Here is a 27399-nt window from a genome sequence, read left to right as displayed (position 1 = left end):
AGCAAAATAATAGGTACAAAATGAAAAGAAAAAAAAAACAGCCCAAGATTATTTTCCTAAATACTTTGGCCTATGCCAAAGAGAGGACTCATCTCGGCTCGTAAAAAAGTTTTTTATTTTTAATATTTTCTTTCACAATACTATATCCATTTAGCGGAAGATTCGGATGGGCGGCATATATTTCAGTAATACGTGTTCAAGAATATGGGAGTGGAACGGAAGAAGGTGGCGAAATTTGTAAAGCTTACTGGCAGCAAAATCATAAACACACAGTGGTGGAGGACGCTCGAGCACTTCCAGTACTTTGAGGCACAGGGCCGAGCACCCCTGACCTAAGCTTAGAATTTATTCTGAAATCGAAATCTACATAAGGGGAAACGAAAGTGTTTTAGACTTATGGGTGCTCTGTTGAAAATTTTATGTACGAAATTTTCATTTCTGAATTTATCCTGCCGGGTTGCTCGGCCCAGGGTCACAGCTAGGGGGCGGGCGCTGGACCAGAAGTGGCACAGAATTCCCTTTTCACTGCTTGTTCTACATGACAATGGGTGTCAAAATGCCGGTTTGTCCTGGGTGACAAATTATCTAGTTGCGGCCCTGGTTCAGCCTGGTGCTCTTGACATGTCTCCCCCCATTCAGGAGCAGGATCTCTAGGCTGAAATCTTTGGTGGGGGCCCCAAGCCAGACTTTTCACGAGGGCCTCTATAATGAATTTATGGCGTGAAAAAAGAAAAAAATTAATCGTCCCAGGGCTGGAGTCCTGTCAGCTCCACTATCCCCCCGTCAAAGGTGGGACTGACATGGCCTTAGGATGTTGTTGAGTTCTTTAGGGGGTGTTGCCCTAGCCCTGGGCCCAGGACGATTTTCATCATTTTATGGGCAGTTATTAATATATATGGGCATATTATTTCAGTAATAAGTTTGTTTTTTCACGCAATAAATTAACTAATTGGGGTAAAAAAATAATTTAATCTATCTAACCTGTGGTTTCACCAAAAGTCCCAGCCTTGGAGTCAACCACCCACCCCTCCATAGAGCACTCACATGTTCGAAATACTGCTGAGTAATATTATGCAGTCAATCAGGATGGTATCAGAAGGCAGGGCCGTAACTAGAAGGGAGGGGGGGAATTGCCCCGGGTGCCAAAATTTTGGGGCTGCAGTTTCAGGTGGAAACAAAGAACACCGTTACAAAATTAATGAAATTTCAAAGTCGTGGGGGCGGCAAAATGCTGTTTGCCCGGGCGGCAAAAATTCTAGCTACGGTCCTGTCAGAAGGTCCTCGAGCACCTCAGAATTGATTTAGAAATCGAAATTCCTCATGTAAATCGTAAGACGAGTGCCTATGGACCTGAAACACTTTCAAAATGCCCCGGATCTATCATAATGATGAACGAAACAAAAAGGCAAAACAAACAGTTAAAGGAAAAAAAATTATGAAACTTGCATTTTATTGAAGCTTCATATAAATTTAATTAATCATATTTCCATAGACATTAATGGGATACATTGAATTTTTAAAATAAATTGAAGGCACTGAACTAAAAACTTATGACGAGTTGAGAGTGAAAAATGATCTTCCCTTTTCAAAAATAAATTAAAAATATAAAAACCCGTTATACAAGGATAAAGTTTTATTTTTTTCCCCTTTATTGGATCATGTAGATTACCTGAAGACGCATTAAACAGTCATGGTGCTTAAATTTATTTAATTATTAATATTTTAAAAGAATTCGATCTGGCAAAACACGTTAAGTATAGGGAAAAGAGCGGTTTGATTGTGTTTACTTGTCAGCCCATAGGGTTGCCACAACAGCTTCAATTTTCGTGCCTGATGTCACCTCCAGGGGATTATAACCTCCTTGGCAGACGACAGAGTAGGTGATGCCAGGACCATATACTATATAGTCGCCCTGAGCTGCATCTATGTGCATATGTCTATGTTCTCCCCCCATACATATTTTACATCCTTTGAACAATTTCTATCAAAAATCACAAAAACTGATGCTGCCTCCAGATACTATTATAGCCATGGCCCCACCTGCTTTGTGCGAATATGAAAAACACAGCCATGAAAGAAGAAAACCAGACTCCATTTTGAGAATATTGCCCTCCAGGGGGCTCACATATATATGTCCTCATTTCAAAACCTGGTAAACTTAGATTGTTACAAAGAAAAAAAAAAGTCCACTAAGAAATTTAACTTTTCTTTTATTCCACGTTTAAAAGAGTCATTGTACATAATTGCACATATTCCTACATCACACATTGCTGCAAAATAGTTTTTTCTGTTAAACTGATACCTGGTATGAGCCAGATAATTTCATTAATAAACAACACTTTATAACAATTTAAAGTGCAGTGGAATTGAAGAAAACAAACCGTGATTTGGAAACTTTATCCACCATAATTCAAATTTATGTTAGCTACATGCATCACCCCTCATCACAACTAAAACAAAATGAAAAATTTTGGTCACATTTAAAAAAAAAATGCCAATCTTTGATAAATTTTTCTATTTTTGGATCACTTTGAAAATATTTATTCTTATTTTATAAATCTCTATAGAATTTCTTGATGCAATCTAACACAGGAAATTTGATTGTTTTCTCACATATAATCAAGGAAAACTGCAGCCTCTTTAGAACTTTTGTTTCAGATGCTCTTTCTTAGAGGGATTTTAGTGAATTTTCGAACTTTTTTTTAAGTATTTCTTTTTAATTCAGGTGAAAAATTAATTTTTTCCAAGATAATTTGTAATGTTTAGTCAGTATTATAGAATTCTCAGTGAATGTAAAAAAATAATAATTTTTTTTATATTAAAATGTTTATTTTTTTTGTTCCCAAATGGTAACTACATGCAGCATATACAAAAATTCTGCATTTCTATGAAAACTATCTACTATCAGAGAAATTTCTCACAATCCGTAGCTGATATTTATGCTATATGGTTTGTAGTCTATTTCTTAGAGAATAGTGTTTTTTAAAACCAAAACAAACATTGGCGATATAGTGTAAATGTTGCAAGCTTCACAAATTATGTGTATAAAAATATAAACACCACAGTGAATAGAACAAGAAATTTTGCAATTAGAATAATTTATTACAACAGCCTCCGTTAGGTTCACCCACAAAAAAAAAAGATTTTTCAACAAGAATGAAAAACAATAGATGTTCTGCATACTTGATGAAATTAAAACAAAAGTTACCCAAACGAAACTATCTTTTAATAAAACATTTTAAAATGTATGCAGTTTTGTGCTTGACCATTTTTCTTTTTGTTTCGAAAATCATAAATGGCTCATCACATGTCAAACTGATAACAAAATTGGCGATATAAATTTTTTGTGTCAAACATGTATTTAAAATAGAAAATCTCTATGCAAGTTGAATGATTGAAAGTTGATTTCTTGTCTAATAAAATCTTCATAAAAAATTTCACTGAGCTCATGGATATGTAAACAAATAAGGGGGAGGGGGAAAAGAAAAGGGATTATCACACAAATTTGGTACACAACAAATATATTTACCATTGTGCATACCCAAACCATTTTAAGTTCAACTAGAATTCTAAAACTCAACATCCATGCAATTTGTATACATGCATAGCATTTCAACAAAACTTTAGTGATTGTTATATACAGTGAAAATCCTATATAACAATATAACTCTTTGGTCCCGCTGCACTTTATGTAGTATAAATATATCCTATTATCTCTAATGATAATTCCTTTATAATGATACATTTCTCTGGTCCCTTAAGTATCATTATATAGTGTTCCACTATATGCAGTAGATAATGATAAATTGTTATAAGCGAGAAAATGCTTTAAAGTGGAAATCTTGATGAAAAAAGAGTTGGGACCACGAAAATAAGTCATAATAAGCAGGATCCACTTCACAGCTGTTCTCCATAATAATTATAAAATGAGGAATTCTCCTCCAGTCATATTGAGTATTCTACTTCTTATTTACACGAGATTATAAAAACATGGAATGGTTTTTGTAAATGCTTGTAGATGTCACACATGAGATTCATGAAAAAAGTTCCATTCATACAATAACAATAAATGTAAAAAACATTTCCAATAAAATTACCATTAAAAGAAAATATGAAATAAAAAACTCCACTCTATCACAAAAATAATTTCATGATGGGACATGGGAGAACGAAGCACAAATGACGACAAATAAAGGCAACAAAAACCACCTAGAAATTGATTGCAACGTTGATGCTTTGGAAAGGCCACATGCAGGTGGACATTCGACTGTGTAAGACTCTGAAAGAAATAATTTCGATCAAACACTAAAGTAAATGAGGAAGTTTTTTCAGCAATAAAAAATAAAAAAAATATAAAATCAACAAATGAATTGAAAATGATTTTCCATTGTTAAAAAGTTCATAATGATCAAGTTCAAATTAAAAAAATTACCACACATTCATTGTAATATAAACCAATTCATTAAAAAAATTGATAAGTAAGAAAATTAAATCAGACTAACTGAAATTATGCTATTAAAGTTTGTGTTATTGTACAGGGTGTCCTGTAAGTCCCAATTCGTCATTTATCCCATCAAACGTTTGTTGTAGAGGTAAGGTTCTAATTTAAAAAATGCTCAAAATGTGTTACTCTGCACCAATTTTGTGTCATGAAATAAAAATCTAAATTTTTATACATGACCCTCCTGCCCTCTAATTTCCAATTAAAAAATTGCTGCCTTGCCTCTTCTGAGGCTAACGAAAAATTTTCGCATTTCCAAGTGCAATATCTGTTGAGATATCTGAATTCAAAAATCGAAGAAAAGTTTGGAAATAACAGCATAAACTAACAGACAGCGCTTCTTTCGCTCATATACGCTGTTATTTCCTAACTTTTCTTCGATTTTGGAATTCAAAAATCTCAGCAAATATTGCGCTTAGAAATATTACTTTTTTTGTTGGCTTCAGGAGAGACTGCGCAACAACTTTCTGATTGGAAGTTGGGGGGGGGGGATACATAGAAATTGGGATTTTTTTTTATTTTGTGACACTTTGTTGTACTCCCAAAACTGGTACAGGGTAATTCCTGAGCACATTTCAAGCATTTTTTAAATCAAAACCATACCTTAGATGGTACGGTACATAAAACGGTTGATGAGATAAAGACCGAATTAAGACTTACAGGATGCCCTTCATGATGACGTTACTTTTTAATAACACCACCAACTATATAAAATTTTCTCTTAGTTACAGTATTTTCCCATGTAAAATCAGCAGATGGGAATGCAGTTATATTGAAAAAAAAAAAAAAACCACAGTATAGTCTGCAATGAATATCTAACCTGCATATAAACATCAATAATGAAATCTTAAGGAATGGAAGAGGATATTATAATCATATTTTTGTATTGAAACTCAAATTTTCTACTCAAATCTATACACCATTTATAAATCTTTAAACAATTGTTTTTAACAAATTAATTTTGAGAATATTTCCATTCCAACCACACAGAAAAAAATATGCAGAGGAGACACACTGTTATGAAATACACTCTAAGAAATTCAGATAGTTTTTAAAGTACAAACTGTGGATTACACGCAGGAAAATACAGTATGTCAAGATACAGAGATTTGAATATTTTGAATGAAACCGGCAGACATTAGTACATTACAGAACATGCAAAAGTTTGGATGACTAATTGATCGGTGAGAAAAAAAGTACTGGTTTGAAATTCTCAATTTGAAATAATTCAGCTATAAGTTTAAAAATTTTACAGACTACAACCCATTGAACTTGAAAGCCGGCTAACTTGATGTTTGCATCCACCACCCCCTCAAGGACCTGTTAATACAAATACAAAGCCACAACGCAAAATTCTCAATGAGGTGGCTGAGAAAAAGATATAATATCCATAACAAGTATGGATGTCATATATTACTAAAATACAGCAACCCAATTAAAAATGAAATGTAATCAAAAAATTATAAACAATATATATATACATACACATGACAAAATATTATACAATGCTTATAACATATTTATAGTTGCATTATTCTAAGTATGGATAGCTTCTCGATTTACCCCAACATGTTCATCGTATTTCTTTTTAAACGTGTTAATTATGTTAGAATTTACTACCCCCGGGGTAATGCAGTCATAAATCATTAAGAATAGTTTGTTTGTGCTAACAGATTTTAATAAAATCACTGGACAAGAACCCCTCAAAAGTATGTTTTTGTTAGTTAGGAAATAATTAACTTCACACTCTACCTGAAAAGTCATTTTTGTTGAAAAAAAAAGAATGGAGACCAGCATAAAATGCAGAGCAATAATAAAAGTAACGTTTTTAGTGTAGTAAGTAAAAAAATTATTAAAAAAATTAAAAGTAAAAGAATTTAAGGAAGAGAAGTGACACTCATAGAAAGCCATCTTCTTTCACACTGGTGCTGGTCTTCCACAAATAGATATTTTGATAAAAATCAATTGCTTCTGTGGGTAGGTATGTTATCTCCAGTATACTATCCAGCTTTTGAACTTTCATTGCATTGATGGCAATGAGTCTCTCATAGGTTTTTCCCTTGGGTAGCCCTTGCTCAAGCTAATTCTTGACAAGTTTGAAAGTTCTGGAACATAGTCCATCAATGTAGTCATGTCATCACATATTCGGGCATTTCACAGTGTTATAAAAAACATTTTATGTTCGGACACAGAAAACATACAATCTTGTTGGTTGTCTCTGATGGGTTTAGATGTTTTATAAATGGTAGGCCAACAATTTTTTTTTTAAATTTATTATGTCTTCATGAGTAACCAACTTAATTGAAAAAGGTCTGGAGTTTTTTCTGCTGCCAACAATCAAGTCAATATATTCATCTGGAAGGTAGGTTCAATCATGTTTTCTTATGTCCCTTTCGATGGTATCCAAATCTCTATTACAGAGAAGGAACAAATGTCTCCTCAAGAGAAAATAGCGATGGACTTTTTCTGGAGCAATTTCCGTATTTTGGATCCGCCCTGGATACAATGCCCTGTATTGTATACAGAGCAACCATCAGAGAACAGATGAAGCTCCTTGACAGAAATAAGAATTTCTGTGGAGATTTAGTTCTGATAGCGATTAAGGGATAAGAAAAATGAGGACAAAAGAATGCTCTGTGCATGTGCAAAGTCAGTCAGACCCAAGCTCATCCCAGCAGCTGAGTGGAAAAATGATACTAATGCTGAGCAGGTACACTGTTCTTCATTTAAGGCTTAAAACATTCCTGGAACTAATGGGGGGGGGGGGGGGAGGATAGGCTGATTTTAAATGTGTTTAGATCCACATTTATAGAACTGATTCATAAAAAAAAGGTTGATCGGCGGAATCTGGACATGTACTGTTGTTCTTCTCACCGATTCAATTATATTTTTTCACTTATAGATTAGATGGTTTATAAGATTTTTTCAAAGTCAAATTTTTCTCTTAAAAGCACATTAATTTCATTTAATATGTAAAATTCCACTATTTCTGATTTTATACATAAAAAATAATGAAAATTTACCAAATAACTCCACAGATTTTTGGTCATGCCCCAACTTATTTATAGCTTTGCAGGTGTATCGGCCGAAATCATTTTTCTCAATCGACAAGACACGGAGCTTTGTTTCTGTAAACCCTGAAGTGGATGAGAAAGTGGTGATGAAATATTCACGTCTGTCATCAAACAGTTGGTACTGGTTCTTTAGCCAAAGAATTGAAGGCACAGGATATGCTTCTACTTGGCAGTGGAGGTCCATATAATATCCAAGTGCTTGCTTGTAATTCACTTGAGGAACTGTTACAACTGGTGGGACTGCAAATAATAAATGTGCTCAAAAGCAGTTTCATAAAAGATGAAATTGAAAAAAAAAACTTTAAACATATAAAGTGACAAACCAAATAAAAATCAAAGTATTTGACAAGAGACAGACACAATGAAAGATAAAACAGTGGCATAGTGTTATTGGTCAACATCATGTCAGTTTTTTTTTTGGTCTTTATCATATGCAATGTTTGATAAGTATTAGTTTAGAAAATTATATACGAAATGATAAATTAAAAAAACAATGTTGAAAGAATGATTAAAAAGCCCTTTTTGAATGATAATTTTCACAAACAATGGAAGGTTAAATTTAATCATAGTGTTTTTAATCTCTAATTACGCACATTAGATCAAATAGATCACAACATTATTTCTATAAACAATATTTTAAAATACATTTTCATTCTGTCATAAAAGTACTTACATTCAACATCAACACCAACATGTCGCATAGCTTTTTTGCCCACATCATTATCAGCAATGCAGTAATATGTCCCTCTGTCATGCTTTGAAATATCAAAAATAGTTAGTATATTGCCTCTGTAAACAGCTCCACCCGTGGGAAGAATGTCATTATTTTCTCTTCTCCACGAAAGCTTTGGTTCTGGATATCCAGTAGCATAGCATTCCAGTATAACAGTTGTTCCTACCGTTGTAGCAATGGACTGTGTGCTGTTGTCCAATATAATTGGCGGAACTATAAAATTAATAAATATGTTTTAGATCAATCACAATATATATGGACAAGACACTTTCAGATACTGTTTCACAAATGATAAAAACAAATAATCACAATCAATTAAACTGATTTTTATGATCCAGTGTGACGGTTGAAAGTTTAGAGATGTGATTAGGGGGGAGGCACTGTGTGTCTAAAAATATGTCACAATGAGAAATAAAAAAATAGTATGGAGTTTGTTTTATCATCATTTTTTAGCAGAAGAAAAAAAAAAAAAAAGAATTAAGATTTCGAAAAAAATGACGCCTTTTGGCTAGGTGCACAGCAGCAGTTCTCAGAAACTTTCATACAATATTTCCAAACAGTTCCAATGGGTTATTTCTTGCACGCATGGGCGGAGATATGGGGAGGCATGGGGGGGGGGGGTGTCACACTCCAGACTGAATCGGGACTCGTCTGTAAACAGCACTTGGCTCCAATCATGTTGCTCCCAATCTCGATGTTCAGCAGCCCATCTTCTTCGGGCCGCACGGTGGCGTGGGGTCAACGGAATGCAGACCATTGGCCTACGTGCATAGAGCTCTCCCTCATGAAGCCGATTACGTACTGTTTGGCTGGACACCCTTCGTCCTGTTGCCAAGAGCAACCGTCTTTGCAGCTGCGTAGCATTCTCTGTTCTGTTTCGACGGGCTGTTAACCGTACATACCGGTCATCAGTTGCTGTAGTGGAGCGTGGCCGACCTTGCCCTGGTTGACGTCTAACATTTCCTGTTTCTTGGAATCGATTCCACAGCCTTGCAACAACACTTCTGGCGACTCCAACAGCGTCCGCGACACTACGCTGTGTTTGCCCGGATTCCAGTCTCGCTATAACACGCCATGCCATGGATTCCGGTAAATCACGTTGTTGAGACATCCTCAAGTCACCTTGTCTCAAAAAAAAATACTGCACAATTGAATTTCACAGTTACGGCAGTAAAACAGACGTTTCTGCAACATCCCGATTTCTGCCCTTATCTCCTTTTTCTTGTTTTTGACGTCATGAACTTTGATTTGCATATGAAGTTTTCTTCTTCCGTTTCCTGCTAGGCTTTAAATTATGGATGATTCATTTTATGTTACTTATCGGTATACATCTTTGCATAATTTTGTTAAAACCATGTGCTCCCCTAATTGTTTTGAGCAGTGCATATATGTATAGATGAATCAACATCATCATCATCATCTTGCCCCTCCAGCAATAATGACCGCCCCCCCCCCAGACTTCCAAGTCTATCTCCGCCTATGCTTCCATGAAAAGAAAGAATTGGCTTCCTTTTCCTCTTTAATTTTTTTTGTGGATAGTTGGTAAAATGTGGCTAACTCAGTCACCGGTGAAGTAAATAATATGCATGTCAGACACAAATATAGTAAAAACATGAATGTGAGTATCCCATTTTTTGCTCTGTCAGGTTATAAACTTGTATAAAATTGCATAAAATTGCTGCTTTATCTGCATTAAAATGTCTTTAAGATCATTTTGTTCTAATACAAATGAATGAACAGAATTCTAGTCATGAAATTGATTTTTGGTTTCACAGCTGTTGATTCTCAAAGATATTTTTGCATGGAATTTCATACACTGAAGAGCCAAAAAAACTGGTACACCTGCCTAATATCGTGTGTAACATGACGTCGTCCGGGTCATGATTTCTTTAAATAATGTCAAGAGAGTACTTACCTTTAGACCCCAGGGATCGCTTAGCCACCGGAAACCACAGAAGGTCTTGCTAGTGTACCGGTATGGGCTAGTTCATCCGCTTAGTCTTTCGGCTGGAGGGTGGGGTCTTCCAGTCGCTTGACGAGGATGAGACTGCAGGTCGGGCAGCTAATGTCCCACCTAAATTAATCTCTCGGCATTATTATCCTTAATTCTTAATCTGTTGGTGCCTCCCGGGAGAGATATAATCTAGTCTCATTGGAGGTTGTGTTCTTCATATGTTCTAAGTTTTTTCTTTAACATAAGTATTTCGTTTGCCGGCATATGGTCGCGGACCTCCGTTGGTAAACTTTCCCGATTGTCGTTGGTCGTGTTGGGTGAACCTGGCCAGTTCGCCTGACATGTTGCCAAACGGTAATTTAATGTTTATACTAATATTTCGAAATTATATGCAAATTATATCAATGTTCTTATTGTCGTGACGTAATAGTTTATTGTTGTGACGTAATATTTTTCATGATGTGACGGAGTATTTCCGCGGCCCAAGTGGACCAAAATACTTGTTCCTCACTAGTGTATATATACAGGTTGTGGTTATTGAATGATCACATCATATCTCATCACATCCCGTTGATTTGTTCTTCACCTCACTCGTTTAACGAGTTTGGTGCTCCGATGTTGCAAGCACAGAGGTGCTAGTCTTTCTCTAGTCAGGTATTATGTAACGTGACTTCATCTAGCCTTAGGCTTGGAAACGAATCTTATCATGATTATCTAATTTTGCATTTGTCTCGGCAGGTCTGAACTTTTAATAGTAGTTTTACATATGAGCAACAGCTTGGTTCTTCAAACGCTAGTCAGGTAACGTCGGAAAGGTCTCTACCCGAAATTCCTGGTCTAGTTGGAATTGCCAACTAAGTGAAATAGAGTGTCAACAACGGCTGATCTCAACATCCGCCTCATCGCCGCATGACTCCCGATCTCCTGTAGCTGGCTCCTCAACACCCACTGCACTGACATCAGACGATCGACTCTCCCACAGGCTCACACCTCGACTTGAGACAAAAACTTTTTAATAACTTCCGAGGTCTGAAAATGGGATTTTTTTACACAACAACAAGAATGGAGCGATATATGTTGATATTAAGTCAACAATCAGTATCATGAAGATGATCTAAATTAAGTTACGGCCAGAAGCGGATAAAGGTCAGTTGTTGACGGCCCCGGACATAAAAAAACAAATTAATATTAGGCCCCTTAAATTAGGAAAAAAGTGTAAAGTAGGGGCCAAAGGCGCGCGTGCGTGCGGTGTGCCCACCGTTAAATCCGCCTCTATTTACGGCTCGCATGCACGTTAACTGAGTTTTTTTATCAGCCTGATGACCAATTTTCATCTGATTTGGAAACCCTTGTGTTAAACTAAATGTTGAATTGCAGGATTCTGTGATCTTTTCATAAATAGTTTTCCTTTCGATCATATCTGGGGCTACGGTTTCTTGCTGAGATTTAAATCCAGTTAGAAAAATAGTACAAATTTTATTTCTAGATAGATCACGATTTTCAGTCGGATGATTCTTTTTTTTATTGTAAGTAAATTCAAAATACTTGCGAGCTTCTTTCACCTTGGCCAGCTACAAGAGTCCTCCCCAGCGTGGTCCAGCCCCTCGGGGTAAAACGCTTACATCCCTCTTGGTACAGAGCGTGGATCATGTCTGGTCTTCAGATACAAGAGTATTCTCCGAAGCGTATTAATAATACGTATAAATAGTACGCCTCTTTAATACGCGAGCTTTGGTATCCTCCCACTGCGCGTAAGTTCATTTCCGCACGGGCTTTCTTAAATCGTCATTTCAAATATTAAAAAAAATTAACAAAAGTAACAATAGAACAAACAACAAATGTAACTTACTCGATGCTCCAAGAAAGGAATTCGGCACTTAGGACTAAAACTTTTTAAAACAAATAAAATAAAGGATATTTTAAAATAAGATGAAAATGGTAGTAGAGGAGGGGAAAAAATTCTTTGTTGTAAGTACGCCTTTTACGCTATTTTTTTCCGACCGGCTTTTCCATAAAATGATGATCTTTAACCAAGGAGCTTTCTTTCCAAGCACCTTGAAATTAAGGTGACTAGATAAGGAGCTGATATTCTAGTAGTGTAGTTGATATTCTAGTGGCTATACTTGAAATCAAGTTATGCTGACGTCACACGGTACGCTCCCGGGAAGATAAGACGCCTTCATACATAGGGGTTACGTGAAGGGAGCTAATGATCATAGTTCAATGAAGGGAGGGAGAAAATTGAACCTTGAACTGGTAAAGTTCCTCCTTGAAGAAAAGAAAAACATTGACAGCAGAAAAGCGCGCGAGACCAAGGTTTTTTTGCTAAAAGAAGTGGAAAAAGTGATCTGGGCCTGAAAATACGTAATAAAAGTGACTAGTTTCTAAAAAAGTGACTTTTAGTGAAAAAAGTGACCTGTGCCGAGCCCTGCCAATTTCATCGCTACCTCGGAGATGCTATGTCCCATCTCTCGTGCGCCGACTATAACACCACGTTCAAACCCACTTAAATCTCGATAACCTGCCATTGTAGCAGCAGTAACCGATCTAACAACTATGCCAGACACTTGTTGTGTTATATAGGCGTTGCCGACCGCAGCACCGTACTCCGATTGGTTCCATATCTCTTTATTTCCATACGCATGCCTGTACCAGTTTTTTTGGTGCTTCAGTTTATTATCAAAGCTATTTTGTTGACCAACTGAACAATCAAAATTTTCAATTATTATATCGGTGCTCACTTCTATGGTTTCATGGATACTTCAAAATTTTTCAGCTAATCAGAAAACTTTTAGCACGTTTTTTTCAGTCTTTCGGAAACCACTTTCCTGTTATTCTCTTAGTCACTGCTCATTGGGAGATGCAAAAGTCAAATAAAAGCATCACATAACCCATATGTACAGTTAGAGGAGCCAATCCCCAAAAATAGGAAGTGAGAATAGAAAAAAATTGACTTTTCTGTGTCTATTCCTTGTTAGGAGTGCCTCAGAATAATTTTTTACAAGGAGTATGTGCCACGACAAGAATCCTTATGTGCAATATTTGAAGAAAGAGAGGGAAAAACTGTCATTTTAATTTTTTTTGACACTACCGTGAATGCTTTTTGATTTTCAACTTGCTATAATCAAATATTTTTTTGGAACTTTAACATTAGCTGTTTGACAATTTTGCGAATCACTCGTTATAGTGAGATTCTTGTAATAAGCTGTACTCATTATTTCAGATGTTACTGTATAGGAGTTTTCATTTACATGAAAAAGTAAAATATAAATAAAATATGGCCATTAAAATACAGAATAATATTTATGAGACAAATTCATAATTATTTTTTTCATTTTATACAAAATCAGGGCTCCCACTCAAAAAATGAGAAAAAGTAGGAAAATGCAGGACTAAAAAGTAGGACAAAAACTAGAAAGTAGGACAAAACAGAGAAAGTAGGACATTTTACCAAAAAGTAGGAAAAGTGGGAGCCCTGCAAAATACATCTTTGTGTGAAATAAAAATTAAGATACCATGTATAAATGGTAATACAAACATAGAAATTGAGTGAAAATGACTAAAATGAAATTGCACATACTTCTCACATGGATCCAAGCATCATCCGTCAGCTTACTGGCCGAGCCAATAAGCACCTGGCACTGATACAGCCCAGTATCTATTTTTTGAATCTTTGTGATCTAGAGGAGGACATTTAAAACTAATACATTAATATTCAAATACAAATACAACGCCACAACAGGCAAAATGCCCAACGAGGTGGCTGATAAAAAGATGCCCATAAAAATATGGATGTCATATGTTTCAAAAATACAGCAACCCCATTAAAAATGCAATTAACACAAATTATAAACAATATATACACATGATAAAATATTATACAATGCCCATAAAGAATACTTATGGTTGTCTTATTCTAAGTATGGATAGCTTCTCGACTTACCCCAACATGTTTATCGTATTTCTTTTTAAACGTGTCAATTGTGTTACAATTTACTACCTCCGGGGGTAAGCTATTCCATTTATTAACAACCCTATTAGAGAAAAATTCCCTGCGACACCATAACCTTGCATTGTCCCTCACCAATCGATATTGGTGTCCCCTTGTAAAAGCAGTTGATTGGCGGTGTACTAAAAGTTCATGGTCCATCCTATCCATCCCATTGAAAATTTTGAACACTTCGATCATATCTCCTCGACACCTGCGTTCATCCAATGTAAACATATTCAAAAAATGAAGTCTCTCTTCATAATTCAAGCCCTGTGTGCCAATAAGGACACGCGTAGCTCTTCTCTGCACCCCTTCAATCAAGTCTATGTCCCTCTGTAGGTATGGTCTCCAAAACCTTACCGCATACTCCAGTCCAGGGCGAACTAAGCCTCGAAAAAACGAAAGAATGACTTTAGGAGAACGCGAAGAGACCTTTTTGAAAATGAGACCAAGCATTCTATTCGCTTTTTTGACAACCGCTGAACAATGTTCAGAAAACTTAAGTCGCTCGTCAATGAGAATTCCCAAATCGGTGACTCTAGTTGCATCCGGGACAGTTACACCATTCAACTCGTAAGAGAACCGTGGGTTGTTCGAACCAAAATGAGCGACCATGCACTTATCTACGCTAAACGTCATGCTCCATTCATTTGCCCATGCTGCAATCTTGTTTAAGTTGGTCTGGAGCAACTCCCTATCGCTTTCATTCCCGATTACCCCCATTAGCTTCACATCATCTGCGAATTTGCTAGTAATTCCATCTATACCCTGATCGAGTTTGTCGATGAAAAGTGAAAAAAGTATGGGGCCAAGGACACTTCCTTGAGGAACTCCACTTGTGACGTCTGTCCAACCAGAGAATTCCCCGTTCACCATAACTCGTTGCGACCTATCTCTTAACCACGATTCTATCCAATTCAGCAAGTTGCCCCCTATTCCAATCTCGTGTAAACGCTTCAAGAGTTTGCCATGTTGGACCCGATCGAATGCCTTCTGGAAATCAAGGTAAACAACGTCGACATTTTTGCTCTTACCCAAAGCCTTAGTCACGTAATCATAGAAGCGAAGGAGGTTAGTTACACATGACTTCCCCTTCCTGAACCCATGCTGATTATCCGACAATACATTATTCTCGTCTATCCACTTCACAAACTGCCTTTTGATGATAATTTCCAAAATTTTCGAGAGGGAGCTCGTCAAACTCACTGGACGATAATTAGACACCACTTCTCTACTACCCTTCTTAAATATCGGAACAACGTTAGCCAGTTTCCAATCTCTCGGGACGATACTCTCAGCAACACTACTCCTGTATATCTGTGCGACTGGCCCCAACAATTCATTAGCACCTTCCCTGAGAACCCTGGGATAGATATCATCTGGTCCTGGTGCTTTGCTTGCACATACATTTCTTAGAAGATTTAGGACCTCCACGTCTTCTACTTGAATATCGTTGAGGGTTTTATTACCCCATGCAACACCCGTATATCGAATATCATTATCTCCATTAAAAACCGACGCGAAAAAGTCATTGAAAGCACTACACATGCCTACATTGCTCTCTACCTTAGAGCCTCCTATCGAGAGGGGGCCAACTGTCCCCTTACATCCATTATTGACGTATCGAAAAAATGATTTTGGGTCAGAGCCAATGTTATCTGCCAACCTAGATTCAACTTCCTTTTTACTATCCCTTATCGCTTTCTTCAACAGTCTTCTTTTATCAGTAAACAATGATAGGTCACCACGTCCACTTTTATACTCTCTGAATGCTCTTTTCTTTTCACGATAAAGGTTCCGCACGCTATCCGTGAACCATAGAGGGTGTGATGTACAAACACGCTTTTTTCGAACAAAGGGTATGACGTCGTGCAAAACAGAGGACAGCTTCGTACTAAATTCTTCCCATTGACTTACCACCCCTACTGATTCCAACCGGTCTTTGAAAACTTCCGCTAGCCTTCTTCTCAAAACATCAAAGTTAGTTCTCCGAAAACAAGGAACCAGTCTTTTGTTATCAACCTTACCCGAGGAAAAGTTACAGTGAAATCTGACGATACGATGATCACTGGAAGAAAACTCTTCCCCCACCGAAACATGTTCAACTAGATCCTCAGAACTAGTAAGAACTAGATCCAAAATAGCAGTACCCCTAGTGGCTTCTGATACATGCTGATACAAAAAATTTTCGAGCACCAACTTAAGAAAGTCTCTTTCATACTGATTTCCAGATGAAAGGTTCTCCCAATCAATACCCGGGTAATTGAAATCCCCTAGTATGAGAACCCTCTGTCGCTTACACATGTAGGAAATTTCATCATGCATTTTGGCGATGTAGTTTGGATCTCTATTCGGTAGATTGTAACAAACCCCAACAATAAGTTTATGACATCTTTTGTTTTCAAGCTCAACCCATATAGTTTCAATATCACTTCTCTGCACGTTACACTCTCTAGCCTTCAAACAGGATTTCACGTATATCAACACTCCACCCCCTTTCCTATCAGATCTATTTCTCAAAAAAGTATCGTATCCTGAGATGTGTAAGAAAGATTCATCCCCATCGTTTGCCCAAGATTCTGTAATGGCTATAAGATCCAAGCCCTCCACAACTATCATAGTTTCTAAAAAATCTTTCTTATTACCCAAGCTCCTGGCATTTATTAACACACATTTTAATTTGCCCGGTGGTTTGTTGTCAATCGAGAAGCCATCCAAGTCAGAGGTGGGTAATTTCAAGTCAGTACTGTTGTGATTATCATTAACTAACCCGCATTACCGACTACGTGGTCTGGGAGTAAAAAACCTGACCTAAGACTATCGTAAACCTCCCAGACCCCTCTCTTATTTAGATGGATCCCATCCGAACGAAGCCATCTATCGCTAAATGCGGGAAGCTCCAAGAACGTGACCCCAAGTGAGGAGCAAATGTCCTTCAGGCCTATATTGAATTGGTGGATCCTACTCCTATATCCCCTACTACCCCTTGGCAGCACTGGAATCACTGCCACATCTGAACCCCCCTCCCTAGCGGATAATAGTAAATCCCGGTATTCTGACAGAGACTCACTAATATTCGCTCCTACCTGATTTGTTCCCACCCACAGAATCACCCGCAAGGGCAGTTTTCGGCGATGAAAAACGTCTCGAACGTTGCCAATCTTCCCCCCAGGAAGACAACAGCGCTCGAAACCCCGAAAATCCCTACACACTCGGTTCCCAAGTTCCCTAACCATAGAATCGCCGATGATTAAACCCCTATCACTATCCCCCTCTACCTCATCCACGACCACCCAATCGCCCTCTAAAATGTCGTTGTTCGTGGAGATTGCTTCTTCATCAACAGGTGGCTCGACGACCAGAGGCTCCGTTATAACCGGGCCCTCTAGCACCCTAACTTTTTCCCGTAAAGCTTCGACCTCGAGTTCCAGCCTTCTCCTATACAAGCACCCTTTACAATTGAAACTATCAGCTACTACACCCCTAGAACAGGGAAACCTCCCGTCGCAAGCTCTACACAACACTAGTCGAGGTCGAGGCATACTAACACTATTGCTAAAGCTAGATAATAATAATAATACTTAAAAATAGGAAAATGAGAAACGTTAACTGGAAATTAAAATAATGTAAAATACATTACTATGCAAAATATACGTAAGAGATTATACGAAAGAATTACGTAAAGTAGAATGCTCAGCACTAAATCACGAAGAATAAAATAAATATGTATATAAAGAATGCAACACCACCCTCTAAAAAAAAGTATTAAGCTACGAAGTACAATTTATACTTATTAGAATTAGCTAACTATCTCAAAACACTAACACTACAACAATAGGCCCAAATGGAAGGAAAACAAAATTATTGAGAGTACCCGGGAAAGAGTATACACTGTTTGCTAACACTAACGTCCAAAAACCTACGAACTTATATCAAAGAAGCGAGCGAACCTGGCGAAAAAACAACGAAAATGAAATGCGAACGAGAAAAATAAATTTAAGTCGATCGAAAATACACAACGAAAATTAACAAAAAATGAGAGCAATATAATAAAAAAAAAACCACTTATCTTACAATCCAACCTGCGCTGAAAAAAAGAAAATCACAGCAGAATATGACCCAAAAATAAACAACACGCTAAGTAAAACTCACGAGAATGAAGAAAAACACAAAGAAAGACACAAAATGGCGCACTGGCGTGACGGATAATCCTTCGGTAATCTCCCGGCAACGGTTTCGGATAAAACTGTTCGGATTCATGTAACCAAATTCATTAAAGGAATTATCAATTCGAAAGACATTTTTTTCTGCATAAATTTTGAAGTTATTCAAAAGGATTAATCTTCGGAGGAAGGTTATAATTTTATCCCCGATGAAGACGTTCCTCGAACAGCACCCAGTTTCTACTCCTGATGAACCGAAACTGAGACACATTGCCAATACTTTCGATGAGATTATTCAAAGTTTGTGTGTCATTTCTGATGAAGCTGTTACTTTGGACCCTTTCCTCATTCAAATCCTGCTTGAGAAGGTTGATCTGGAAATACAACAGCTTTAGGCTTAAAAGAAAGCAGAACAAGATTTTCCAAAGTTCAGAAACTTCATCAAGTTTTTCAATTCAAGATCACTCCGCTGCCCTCTGGATCTTTAATTCTGAAAGATCAGCAAGCAGAATCAAGGTGCCACAGAAATCAACATCGTCACACCTAGCGGTACTATCAAGAGGTGCCCATCATGCAACAGATCTCACGTGTTACATAAGTGTCAGATATTAAATTCCTGGTCTATGGCCAAAAGGAAAAACTTCGTTTGCAAGAAACAGTTATGTTTCAACTGTTTTTTCAGCTCTCACAAGATTTATGAATGCTTGTTACTGTTCAGGTGTTCGCAATGTGATCAGCAGCATCATTCTACTCTGCACGAAATTGTTTCCACTAGTTTTACCTCTGCGTATCAGCTGTGCCTGTATCAACCAAGTCTGAGGTGCATGATCCCACAGTGTTGCAATCAAATGTTTCCTCTAATGTTTCGTTCTGTGTTCTATTACCTACGGCTCAATTGTGCATCTTGGATATGTCGGGTAATCATCACATTATCCGTGCACTTCTCGATTTGGGCTCTCAATGTTCTTTTATTAGTGAGGCATGTGTTCAGGCATTGAGCATACTGCAAAAATGCCCGCTTTACTGTGAAACGAGTGGCACCTGTTGACGCCGGTACCACTAAAGGGTTTGTAAACTTAAAATTATATTCTACCCATGATGATAATCATTATATTGATATTGATTCGTATATCTTGAGAAAGTTAACAGCTTTATTGCCTACTGAGTTTGTTCGTTTGGATGAACTGAATTCTTATGCTGATTTGCTTAAATTAGCTCATTTTAACTTTGATAAGTGTAAAAAATATTGAACATATTTCTCAGGATGTCTTTTTTGAAAATGCATCCGTTGAAAGTTGTGGTGATGGTATCTTACGGGTGGGAGGACGTTTGTAATATTCTTCTTTGAATTGTTCTCTTTCAGTTTGTGGAGTTGACTTTGCAGGGCCTGTCGTTATAAAACAACACAGAGGTTGCAGATCTCTTTTAGCGAAGGAATATATCACTGCTTTTGTATGTTTTACCCCGAAAGCTGTTCATATCAAAATTGTCAGTGATCTTACACCCAGTGCATTTATTGCAGCTCTTCAATGATTTTGTATATGTGCAGGTGCTAAAAATATTTACAGTGATAACTCCATGAAATTCAACTGGATAGAGATGGTAAAGTAAGCACTTTTCGAACTATTAGGGGTATTTTCAAAAGAAATTGCTATAATTTGTTAATCAATTGCTAAGATTGTGTTCTACCCATGCATCAAGAATAATATGATACCATGCATATATTTGTGATAGAGTGGGAGTATGTTCGAGTATGTATGTAACTCTAGTATTTCATATTATATTCTTTTTCCCTGTATCAATACTAGAAATAGATATATACTATTGATACTAGATGGCACCACTTATGAAATTATTATCTATGTTACTTTTCCCGCCTTTTGAGGCAGATGTTCGTTTGTATCGGCTTGAGTCAGTCGTACTTTGCTCATGTCCAAATAAATGTTTTAGGGTCATTCCATTTCAAATCACCCGGCAAAATGCCAAAATGACACCCATAGTCTCAGATTTCAATGATTTTTTATTTATTTGTTGCATTTACCATCCCTATTAACCGTGTGAAATATTATTTGCATATCTCTAAAACTTTTTGAGAAAAAAAATGTTGAAATTTATCAAAAACTGATGCAGATGACTTTTCCGAGGCTCAATTTTTAAGCGGCATTGTTTGAGAAAATAAATCATAACTTTTTCAATTTTCAATATGTTCAAGTGAAATTTTCACTAAAGTGTTCACAAAAACATACAGAATATGAATAAAAATAATTCATACACTTACATTTGAAATTTACATGCAAAACAATTATGTAAACTTTGTTTTTGTGGAATTTTTCGTTAGAAAAAATACAATTTTTCAAACGTATTTTTAGACCAGAGGCACAGCAGTTACCAAAACAACTTTTATTTTAAATTTCTCCTAAATATATGAAGTAAAATACTGGAGAAAAAAAATAATGGTTTTTTGACCGTTAATATGTTTATTCTGGCTCGCAACACAAAATTCATCGAAATAAGACTGGATCGTTCCGATTTCAAATCATTCAACTAGATACTGAAATGCAACCCATCATCCCAGATTCCAATTATTATTTTTTATTTATTGCTTCTACCATGCTTGTTGACCATGCAAAGTTTCATGTACATATCTCAAAAACTTTTTGAGAAAAAAAATGTTTTCTAACCTCACGAATGACGTCTCTTAGGCTAACCCCATTCAAGCAATATTATTTGTGAAAATATATCATAACTTTGCAGATTTTCAATATATTCAAATGAAGTTTATACTAAAATGCTCACAAAAAAAATGTAGATTATGACTAGGAAAGAAAATTTAAACCTTTGCATTAAAAAATTAGATTGCAAAAAAATCGTTGAAATTTAATTTTTGATTCTTTTTATAATAAAAACACAATGGCTCACCTTTGCTTTTTCATTTACAAAAGCTCCCCTGTTTCTCTCACGGCATATTCAGTGACATTGAACTCTTTTTTTTCCTTGTTCCCATTTCTTAAAGCAGGGGCCAGAGTTAAAATTTGCCCCTGTTGTGATGGGTAAATTGAGTCTTATTTCTAATTAACTTTATCAAAATATTCATATTTGCTTTCTGTTTAATATCTTCATTATTATAAGTGTACATTGAGATTCATTTTCTGGTAATTCTTCAAAAACTTTACAAACATTTGATTTTAAAGTGTTGCAAGCAGATTCAACTTTTCTTTTGGCATTGTTTGACTTGCACTGTGGAGCTACTGTATGAAGTTTAATTGGTGACTCTTCTATGTTCTGTAGAGATGAATTTATTTCTTCAAGTGCTTCTTGTTTAATAATTGACATTTTTCCAAGTTACTTCTCTACATTAGTGTCACTGTTCATCTCTTCAGAGTATTCAGTTTCTTCATTTAATTTATTGTTGTTTATATTCGCTGTCTCTACAGGCATGGCATATTTTTTGCCCTGGAATTTATTTTGTACAACCGTTTATTTCATTTATACATGAAAAATACAAGTTTACTATCCTTAAACCTTTTATTTTTTTCTTATGACATTTTAAAGGATTAAAGCATGCTTCCGGATATATTTCATACTTTGAGAAAAAAGCTCTATGATGCTTAAACACACAGTAGATAAATGTTCAGAACTTGCTCCACTCCTCAATATTGATGTCTGATGGGTCCAATGATGTAATGGGTAACAGATTTTACACTTTTGCATAACACTTTTTATGACAGTCAGATCCAGTTTTTTTTCCAACACTATAAATTTCAAGTGTCTTTTCTGACATTTTCCTTTATTTCCAAAATGATGATATAAAATATTTAGCTCAAATGGAAATTGTGTTATCATAAGAAAAATTTGCTAACCCTGGAGTAGGCTACTTTATGGAGCACATTCTGTCTTCAGCAAGATCATAATTGAGACTTGCATCATTGGATAGGGGGGAGGGGCAGTTTAGTTCTAACACTTTTGTTTTATTTTTCCCAATGAAGCAGCAGCAGTGACTTTATCATCACCTGCTGGGATGATAAAGTCTTATAATTAAATAAGACACCAGCTGCCCTCTGAAGGACAAAGACTGGTGTGCCATAGTTCATATCTTCACAGAAGCTATTATTATTTTTTACAATCATCATCACAACAAGAAACATCACATACTATATATCACCACCAGGCATTATATGCATTAGGTTTTCCATTCTACTCTCTTCCATCTGCCTCAGCTACAACAATTAGGTTGTATCTGATAATTTCATTCTTTGTGATTTAATGCCTCATATTCTGGCTTTTTATCAGCAATTTTAAATTATTTCTTGGGAAAAATATATAGAGGCTTGTGTTAAATATTATAATGTAGATTTTTTTTCACACAAGTATAACCATTTCATATTTATCATATACATTAAATATATGTTTATTAAAATATATACTGTAAAAGTCGAAGTAATTAAAAAAAAATTTAACACTGTTGTGGTAAAATAACTTTATAATTAAGCATGTTAAAAAACTTCAAAAATTAATCTATATATATGATTAACATTATCTGGATTTATCAAATACAAAATAATTCTTTATGCAAAAATATATCAGATTGCAAAAGTTTGTCTTTGTTGCATCATAAGAAATATTTATAGATCAATTAAAAGTGAAATTAATTATTTGGAATTTGAACACTTCTAAGAATCTGAACATGAAGGTTTAATTTGAAAAATTATTTTATTCACCCAAAACCTTTTTTTTTTTCACCAACTCCCATTTGACACATTACATTAACATTTCTAATTATTTCATGAATTCATTTAATCCTAGAATTTTAAAATTTATTAATTGTTTTGAATTATTGCATTAACTACTCATGAAACTTACTTTAATTAATACTGTAATAAATGTATAAGCGTACATGAAAAATAAAATATAAATTTCTTTTTACTAAGCATGAATCATTATATTAAGTCAAAATGTACAAATATAATTAATGTAGTCATATAAGTACAATTGTTTTGTTACTCAAATGTATTAACTGTCAAAATAATGTTTACTTTTCTAGTCTTCTTAATATATTAATAGGATTAAATTTAAATAAAATTGAAAATTCATGCTGTGCATCCAAAAAAAAGTGTTTAAAAAATTGTGTCAAAAAAAAATAAAAAATAAATCAAATTTAAATGACTTTTTCCCTCTAAGGTTTACATTTTTTCTATTCATAATCTGCATTTTTTTGTGAGCATTTTAGTGGAAATTTCATTTGAATATATTGAAAATCTGCAAAGTTATGATATATTTTCACAAATAATATTGCTTGAATGGGGTTAGCCTAAGAGACGTCATTCGTGAGGTTAGAAAACATTTTTTTTCTCAAAAAGTTTTTGAGATATGTACATGAAACTTTGCATGGTCAACAAGCATGGTAGAAGCAATAAATAAAAAATAATAATTGGAATCTGGGATGATGGGTTGCATTTCAGTATCTAGTTGAATGATTTGAAATCGGAACGATCCAGTCTTATTTCGATGAATTTTGTGTTGCGAGCCAGAATAAACATATTAACGGTCAAAAAACCATTATTTTTTTTCTCCAGTATTTTACTTCATATATTTAGGAGAAATTTAAAATAAAAGTTGTTTTGGTAACTGCTGTGCCTCTGGTCTAAAAATACGTTTGAAAAATTGTATTTTTTCTAACGAAAAATTCCACAAAAACAAAGTTTACATAATTGTTTTGCATGTAAATTTCAAATGTAAGTGTATGAATTATTTTTATTCATATTCTGTATGTTTTTGTGAACACTTTAGTGAAAATTTCACTTGAATAAATTGAAAATTGAAAAAGTTATGATTTATTTTCTCAAACAATGCCGCTTAAAAATTGAGCCTCGGAAAAGTCATCTGCATCAGTTTTTGATAAATTTCAACATTTTTTTTCTCAAAAAGTTTTAGAGATATGCAAATAATATTTCACACGGTTAATAGGGATGGTAAATGCAACAAATAAATAAAAAATCATTGAAATCTGAGACTATGGGTGTCATGGCTGAGTGATTTGACATGGAATGACCCTTTATTATTAATTTGGAACCTTGCATTTTTTGTATATATCGCACATTCATCGTTCGTATACAATTGCCAAAGATAATAGTTCATTGATTTTTGGCCAATCATTATAATGGCAGAGCTAGGCAGGGCCGTCTTAAAAGTATCATGGGCCCCCAGGCCAAGTGGTTCTCTGGAGTCCCAACCTGGTAAATCCTAGAAAATTTGAACCGGATCTTATTTTTGTGAGGCCTCACTTCTCTTGAGGTGCCCGGGTGGGCCCATGCATTAAGACGACACTGGAGCTAGGATATAAATGTGAAGTATGCATTTATGAGGAGATAAACAAAAATAAAAATTTCAAAATACTTGGATTTGTGTTATTTTCTCCCAAATATTAAATTGTTTTGTGAAAAAACTTTATTTGATAGAAAAAAAATGAATTACATCTTTGGAATCAGCACTGAAAATAATATCAAAATCAAATCATTTTTATCAAACTAAAAACGCTTTCCAAAAGTTTTTGTTTTTGTAGACCTGTTACTAACTTGATAAGCATAGTTGGGACTTTTAACTTCTAGGCTTGGGCACTTTGCGAGCTGTTACGCTAAAGTACAGTAGACTCTCAGTAATCCAGAACTTTTTTTCAGGGACAGAAGAGGAAAACATGGCACTGCATGTCTGTGTGAAGGAGTTTTTTCAGTGCATGGTGCTTAATGTGATTACACTGGGACTCAAGGTTTCTGATAACAATAACCAATAGATAGCTATATCCGAAGCAAATCAAAAAGCAAATACAATGACTATACTTCCAGTTTAATCAAGCAAGACATATGAAAATGGGACGCTTCGGTTTTTCTTTTCCACACAACTGGTTGTTAAATGCTCAATTGTACCATTTTCTCCTTTTTCCATATTGTTCTTAAACAAGATGTTTTTACTTTGAGCTAAAATCCCACGTTTATTATTACTATTCAGCCTTTATGAAGAGTGTGAATGAAATGTTTTAATATGTTTACAAATTAAGATAATTTTTTTGGTGTACGGTTTGCTCTATAGATAATATAAGAACGTCTTTCAGCCAAGTAACTGTGAATCTGATCTACTGAAAGAAATTGGCCACGAACTGAGGAAAGGGGGTTTTTTCCTTTCACATTACATTTGTCTCTATTATAGATGGACTATTGAAGAAGTAACTTCATGAATACACAGGTTATAGTGGCTACTGCTACCAAAATAGGACATTGTGAACAGAGTATAGAAATGCAACAAGGAAAGAATACACTTTTTAACCTCCTACAGTCTTGCGATAATTTATCAAGAAAGAAAGTCTGGTTCATTTGATCATTTTTGTCGCACCCTGGTCATTTTTTGTACACAAGGGCTAATTAGACCCGGGACCTAAAATTTATTGCCGATTCCAAATGGCAGCCCTTTTTTATACTAACCGAAAGGTTGGTGTGCTAACCTCTTGATATGGGAGCTCCTTGCGGTAGCAGTCTTTTTTTCTGGTCATGTCGTTGTTTCTGTTCAACCTCAGTGTCAAAATATGCAAAAAAGCTTCTGATGTAAAAATTTTATAACATAAACAATAATCCTGATAACTGTAAATAAAAAATTTTCCTATGTATTATGATATTGGTCTGTTCCGTACTTTACAAAAGTCATAACACAATACCCGAATGATAATATTATCCATGATTCTTAAAAGTGGCATCTACTGTGCTATTCAAATAGGCTTTTTCAACTTCCAGTAATCTGATGATTTTGATAATACAGCACACCCTGGGTCTGATATGTGCCAGATTAGCAAGAGTCTACTATAGTAGAACATTCTTGACCTTGATCATTTTGGGAAGTGACCAGATTTCAGTAATTTGGTGTAACATACTGTTACGGATAATTTCTCACAAGTCCTTGAAATAAGCAGAGGATGAACAATTTTCAGGACGTCACAGATTTATTCACACAAAACAGCCATTTACAATTATTCACAATCTCACATTGAGAATAAAGTCTCAACAACACTGACTACTACTCTGGCTATCACATGATCTTTATAGACATGATGAAAATTCTAGAATTCTCGCACAGTTCTGGTTTTGTGGTGTCACAACCTGGAGATCATACAAGACATTCCGGATTAATCTAGAAGATTCAAGTGTTTATCTTTACACTTCCAGTCTGGCAACAGGAGATTACTGTCCCTAGGGGTTCTCTATAAATTGCGCTGATATTTTTTGTAACAATACATTATATTGGGGTTGTTGTAATGAAGACTAATTACACACTATAGCATGTCAAATACTCATTGGAAAACGAAGCATGAAAATTTAATTTCGATCAAGTTTTTCGAAAAACTGGGTTCTGGATATTTAAACAAATTAAAGAAAATTTCACTGAATATGCTAATAATTACGAATATGGAAGGGAAAAAATTGGCTAAATCAAAATATTGCAGCAATTATACATAAAATTGTTACCTGCAGAGTATATGTGCTGCTAGCTTCATCGTGTCTGATAGAATAACGTTGATCTGGAAGAACTTGAGAGCTATCAGTGGATATGATTAAATTTTGACTTGGATTTTCTTGATTTATTTTCACCCACAAGACCTAATTTACATTAAAAATGTTATTTACTGGACTGTAAACATCTGATAAGGCAGAGTTAGCTTTTACAACAAAATAATAATGATAATATTTGTCAGACTGTGTTTAATATATACACAACACAAAACTAAACTGATAGAAATTTCATACAAAAACACATCAGATTTATATTAAACATTATGCCAATGTAATATGTCCAAATGTAATCGGTTTAAAAATTACCGGATATCCAGAGGCATAGTTAACAGCACAGTGAAGATCAACTGTATCTCCAAGATTTGCATAACGTTCTTTTGTTATGTATGAAATGGTGGGATTTTGCTGAGCTTGAGCTGAAACATAAAAGA

At 35.3% G+C, this 27399-nt stretch overlaps 1 protein-coding gene across 1 annotated transcript in view; it reads right to left on the bottom strand.

Annotated features, from left to right (window-relative positions):
• Nucleotides 1-2190: 2190 nt before the first annotated feature.
• Nucleotides 2191-27399, bottom strand: part of LOC149088295 (lachesin-like) — a 26325-nt gene continuing 1116 nt past the window's right edge. Inside the window, exons 2-7 of the mRNA XM_089246459.1 lie at nt 27275-27384; nt 26924-27055; nt 13843-13942; nt 8249-8521; nt 7525-7815; nt 2191-4279 (exon numbers count right to left, since the gene is read on the bottom strand). Coding sequence (XP_089102585.1) covers nt 4149-4279; nt 7525-7815; nt 8249-8521; nt 13843-13942; nt 26924-27055; nt 27275-27384 — 1037 coding nt within the window. The 3' untranslated portion in view covers nt 2191-4148. The remainder of the gene's footprint in view (nt 4280-7524; nt 7816-8248; nt 8522-13842; nt 13943-26923; nt 27056-27274; nt 27385-27399) is intronic.

The sequence above is a fragment of the Pholcus phalangioides genome, unplaced genomic scaffold, assembly GCF_987345545.1.
Source record: "Pholcus phalangioides strain wild (caught in Gottingen) unplaced genomic scaffold, Ppha-v1.0 ptg000003l_1, whole genome shotgun sequence".
Classification (NCBI taxonomy): Eukaryota; Metazoa; Arthropoda; class Arachnida; order Araneae; family Pholcidae; genus Pholcus; species Pholcus phalangioides.
This window is presented reverse-complemented; position numbering and strand designations above follow the sequence as displayed.